This window comes from Malania oleifera, chromosome 12, assembly GCF_029873635.1.
Source record: "Malania oleifera isolate guangnan ecotype guangnan chromosome 12, ASM2987363v1, whole genome shotgun sequence".
In the NCBI taxonomy this organism is placed as follows: Eukaryota; Viridiplantae; Streptophyta; class Magnoliopsida; order Santalales; family Ximeniaceae; genus Malania; species Malania oleifera.
In genome coordinates this window covers 70,673,463-70,679,321 of record NC_080428.1, presented here as the reverse complement: position 1 = coordinate 70,679,321, position 5,859 = coordinate 70,673,463, and the positions used below count along the sequence as shown (strand labels likewise).

Here is a 5,859-nt window from a genome sequence, read left to right as displayed (position 1 = left end):
TTGTCATATACAAAAGCTGTATTGAATTTGTATTCAAACTTCCTATCGGCAAGTCACTTTTCAATTTTATAATCTAATCCTATACAAAAATTTAAAATTTGAATAAATTTAATAATTAACTTTTTAATCTTAAATTTAAGAAAAATTATTAGACGCACCAAATATACACACTTTGCTAATTTTTCGTTGTCATATGTGAAAGCTTTATTGAATTTGTATTCAAACTTTCCATGGGCAAGTCACTTTTCACATAGACATTTATTATTTTTTGATTTGATGTAGACCTAATATGATTTTAAATCTAAACCTACAAATACACAAAATGACAAAAAAAGCACTAATAATATCAAACTTTTATCATGCAACAACAAAATTTTATTCCCAGACTATATGAAATAAAATAAGTAAAGCTTCTTGCATTCCCTGCATCATACATAATCATATGAACCAGCTTCCATCGGAAAGCTCATATACCTAGAATCAAGAGAAACCTAGCTACATTCTCTAATTCCTGTACATCCTAATTAAGAAGTTAAATTAAACCTTACTGCTTAATCGAGTTCATCTCAACATCAAAATCAGATTTCCCTTCTCCCTCAGAAAATTGCATAGTGCTGCCTTTGTAACGGTATCGGCGGGCGCAAATCAGAAAGTAGACCATATTCAACACTCCCAATCCGGCAATAATGTAGTAGAAATAATCAACTCTCCCGGCGTTAATGTCCTGGGTCAACCAGGCCTGCCGGCCGTGTTTCCCGGTGACGTCGTGCACCACCGTCACCAGTAAGGCGCTCAGGTAATTAGACCCCGCCATGGTGCACGAAAACAGAGCATTGCCCACGCTCGTCATGTGTTCGGGAAATTGCCTGTTATAAAATTCAATCTGCCCGATGATGTTGAACGCCTCCGCGAAGCCCATGAGCACGAGCTGCGGCGCAAGCCAGAACACGGACATGGGCGCAACCCCTCCGTGCGCGACGGCGACGGATCTTCTCTTGCGCTCGACGACTCCGGCGACCACCATTGACAGGGTGGAGAAGACGATCCCGATTCCGATTCGCTGGAGAAGGGTGATTCCGCCTTCGATTTTGGTGATTCTGCGGAGGCGCGGGACGACGATGCGGTCGTAGACGGGGACCCAGATTCCGATGGTGAGCATGGAGATGACACCGAGCGAACCGGGCGGGATCTGGAATTTGGGGCCGAGGTGGCGGTCCATTTTGAGGGCTTGGGAGATAGTGAAGGTGCTCTGTTGCACGATGGCGGTGAAGGAGATTATGCCGGCGGCCCAGATAGGGATTATTCGTATGATGCATTTGAATTCTTCGACCTGTTGGACTGTGCAGAGCCGCCATGGATTGGCGCGGGAGCCGTCAGGGTTTAGCTCGCCGTCAAGCACGACGGCGGCTCTGGTTAGTAGCCTGACGGAAGAGTACCGGCATATTGCATCAACACAAGGGAGCACATAATAATAACCTATTAATTAATTAGTTAATTAATTACATAATTAACTATATTAAATTTGTTAAAGGTCAATGCTTACAATTTCCAAGTCGTAAAGACTTTGGAAAATTTTGGTTTGAAAATAGAAAATAAAAGAAAATAAAAAAAATTACATATTTTTTATTTATTAAATATAATAAAAATAAAATTTTATCTTATATTTTTTAATATTTTATTTCTCATTTTTTTATCACTAAATATAAAATAAAAATTATTTTCAAAATTTTCTTCCCTTTCCTTAATATTCTCCAAGTTCCATAAAAGGTTTTAATGATTTTTGAGGGAAAAAGATGAGTAATTGGGAAAAAATTATTTATATATTTCATTTTTAAAAAATAAAAATGATATTTTAGGTTTTAACTTTTTATATTTGTATGAAGAATTAGGGTAATTTTAACTTTTTATATAAATAATAAAAATTAAATTAAGGTGATGTTATCATTTTTTAAAAACTAAAAATAATATTATCTTTTAACAATTAAACTGATTCTTTCTCCTTTTACATCTGTTATCTTGTAGAAAGGTGGTGGTCTGTGCATCCATTTTAATTAATTAATTCTAAATTTTACATCTAGTCTAGGTTGGATCTTTTCAATATTATACTAAATTTATGGATATTTGTTTATTAATATTCTCTTTTTTCCCTCACACAAATATAAAATAAAATAAAAAAGCAGAGAAAAAGAAATTAAAAGGATATAATCATCACCTGTACTGGTAAGTGAGAGGAAGCTTTGAATGCGCAGCACTCTCCTTCATTGGCGGATCATAGAGAACTCCACCGCCCTCTCCGTCGGCCGGAACCCTAACCCGGCGCTTCCTGTAAGCTGCGACGACCACCTGCGCGATGCCGGAAAATACGCTCCCCGTCGGCTTCGCGTGCACGTAAATATTCGTGCCGAGGAAGAAAAGCACAATGGAACAAAACATCAGAATGGTCGGGCCGGCGAAGCCCCAGAGCCAACTCACCGAATCTTGGACGTAAACGACGACGGTGAGCGCTATGATGAGGATGACGGTGAAGGTGGTGTAGTACCAGTTGTAGAAGCTCGTTATCCCTCTCCTTCCCTCGTCCGTCGACGGGTCGAACTGGTCCACCCCGAACGGCAGGCTGCAGGGTCGGATCCCGCCCGACCCGATGGACAGCAGGCAGAGACCCGTCAACAGGACCCCCAGCTGACCCGTGGTGGGACCCGCACATTGGTCCTGGTGGCGTCCGCATGGCGAAGGATGCAGCTGCGGGACGGCTACCGTCACAGTCAGAGTCACCATGCCCTGTCAGACACCGTGTGGCACAGATTGGTCCAACTGTTAGAATTGATTGCGATGTTTTCTAATTTAGGTTCTGAAACGCACTATACGTGCACTAGGGGACATTTTTGTTACGAGAATTTGTTGGCATGCAAATTAAGGGCTTTGTACAAATCTCTAGTGTCTTACGACATGTTTGTTTTGTCTTAATAAACTCTTTTTTTTTTAAAAAAATTTTTAGATCGCACTCATAATAGAAAGAGTTCACAATCACAGATGACTGTGGTTGTGGAAAATTCATATCATGCATGACCTAATTATCACAATAAATAAAGTTTTATTTCATATGACATAATATTAAAAATGAAAGTATATATATGAATATGTATATGTACATGTATATCTCTTATGATTTACGTCTTTTTTTAAAAATAAATAAATAAATAAATAATCACATGCATTTGTATATGGATGTGACCATAAGATAGGTGAGGTAGAACCAGAAGTCATTGCCCAAAGACCAAAAAAATAAATATTGAAATAGAATAATAGAAATGCATGTAAGGCATATGGGCAGCTGGTAGGCCTAAAGTAAAGGGCAAATAAATGATGCATATGTATTATATATAAATTATATAGGTTCCTACTATTTGTAAGGCTTTAGACTAACTTAACTAACAATTAAATGTTAATTTATATTGATTAAGGTCTAAGGATGTTCGAAATCATTCTAAATAATATAGCTTTGTACCTAAAATAATCTTGACAAGTATGGATGAATCCTGACTATTGAGACAAACAAAGAATCACTAAAATGATTATAACATAAATGATATAATATGCATATGATAATGGGTAAATAAAAAGAAATATGATATATAGTAAATAAGGTTAGCATTTTTGTAAATATTATTGGCTATAATAGTAATATTAATCGGTCAAAGAAGGAATGGATGTAGAGGAAAAAATATGATAAAAAATATATATATTACGATTAATTTGAGAATAGAGAATTAATGCAAGTGAGTACATATAAATTAATAAAGTAAGAGAGTACCAGGAAAGAGGCGAAGGAGGCAAAAGCAATGGTGCGGAAGCGGCCGATGTAGGCGTCGGAGACGAAGGCGCCGATGAGGGGAGTGAAGTTGGTGACGCCGGACCAGACGTTGAGGAGGTTGGTGGCCCTCACCTGGTCCATGTGAAACTGCGTGAGCAGGAAGACCATGAAGTTCCCCATCAACCCTATAGTCGCCAGCCTCTCGAACGTCTCATTTCCTAGGACGAAGGGCATGGCCCTCCAGCCGCCGGGCCGTCTTGGGGATTGCTTGGTGGGGGTGTCCGGAGGAGGCGAGTTTTCAGGGGAGGTGGCGGTGGTAATGGGGATGCATTTGGTGCAGAAGAGGAGCGGCCAGCAGGAAGACGATGATGAGCCAACCAACTTCTCCTTCCCATGTTCTGCATGGTCTGATCCTACGCTCGCCATCTTCAGTTTTTCTCTTACAGTTCTGATGACACAGAGCTAGCTCTAGCTCCAAGTCGTCATCTCCTTCTTCTTCAATTCTTCTTTCTTAGTTTTTTTTTTTTTTTTTTTTTGAATATGGGCAGAGCTCCGAGTCTTCTGAGGCTCTGAGCTCATGAATCTTCACTGCTCCCCCCTCGTCCCATATTTATATAGAACAGAGAGAGAGAGAGGATAATTGAGAGGGCGGGGGAGGAGGATTGAATGGCTGACGTGAATTAAGTGTGCAAAGTAGGCTACGGCATAGCCCAGAGTCACATAGACGAGAGAGAGAGAGAGAGAGAGAGAGAGAGAGAGAGGTGTCGGTAGTAGCTACCCATATGGGATGTTACCATGTGCTTCCACCAGCCCCGTCATCCAATCTCCAATCAACCATAGTTATTTAAAATACAACACTTGCAGGGGTGAGCATAATTTGGAAATCCCGAATTAACTGAATTAATTGATCGAAATTGATCAATTCGATTCAGTTCAGAATATAAGATTAGTCGGTTCGGTTATGATTTTACAAAATTCGGTTAATCGGTTCGGTTAAGAGGAATGTTAATTCGATTAACCAAAATAATCGATTTAATAATTAATTAAAATTTAAATATAAATTAGTATATGTTAATTTGTTAATATGTTAATTTGTTAATATTTTAATTAGTATTTGGTAAAAAAATCTACAATTATATTATGTTTTTATTAATTAATTTCAAATTAATTCGGTTAACCGAATTTCCCGAAAAGGTAATTCGGTTGGATTCGATTCGGTGAGGTCCCTTTATTTGGTCGGTTCAGTTAACAGTTCTCATTAATCGAAAATTTCGGTTAATTCAGTTAATTAACCGAATTCGGCCGAACTGACTGTTTGCTCACCCCTATCCCCCAGTATAAAATCCAAAAAAAAAAAAAAACCTCTCTTAATTAGTTCAATCAAGTCTCTAGGCTACTTGCCTCCTTGAACTCACCTCAACTTAAAAATTTTAAATAAAATACTTAATTTTAACTCAAGTGATACTAAAATTATTAAACTAATTGGGCTTGGTATACCCAAAATAATACACATATTTATGAGGGGTTACACTTATAAAACCACCATTAACACTCTCGCATAAATACAACCATCAATACAAAATTAAAGGAAGGCATGCCTCCACCACTATGAAAGGGTACCCTGGGAGGAGGTAACCATCTCATTCTCATCAATTCTCTTTTACTGTCACAATCTAAGTCGCCCTCGATTCTTAACTTAAGCATCAGAGTAATCTCTTAGAATACATCCCGAGTTGTCCATGCTATTCTTGTTTCATTTTTTTCAGGTGGTTGCAGTCAAAGGTCAGTTCTTATGAGTCATTCTCTTTTTGGTAACAATAGTACTCAACTGAATTCCAAAGTCTTTAAACTCGGAATTTAATTATATTTATATATATAATAATAACTAATATATAATACATGCATATATAGTAAAATTCAATGGTCTAATTATTTAAATATGTTGACTTTATAGGTCACACTCGATTTTGATAATGACAAATATTCTTAGTATTTAATATCTGTCAAGTTTGTGTGCAAGTTCATAATAAATAGATCATTTGATGGCA

General features: G+C 37.8%; 1 protein-coding gene across 1 annotated transcript; it reads right to left on the bottom strand.

Annotated features, from left to right (window-relative positions):
- Positions 1-352: 352 nt before the first annotated feature.
- Positions 353-4,541, bottom strand: LOC131144505 (protein NRT1/ PTR FAMILY 2.13). The gene is made up of 3 exons (XM_058093204.1): positions 3,812-4,541; positions 2,213-2,778; positions 353-1,421 (listed from the first exon to the last, which is right to left on the bottom strand). Exons 1-3 carry the CDS (start codon positions 4,235-4,237, stop codon positions 545-547), a joined length of 1,869 nt encoding a protein of 622 aa, XP_057949187.1. The 5' UTR covers positions 4,238-4,541; the 3' UTR covers positions 353-544.
- Positions 4,542-5,859: the final 1,318 nt, after the last annotated feature.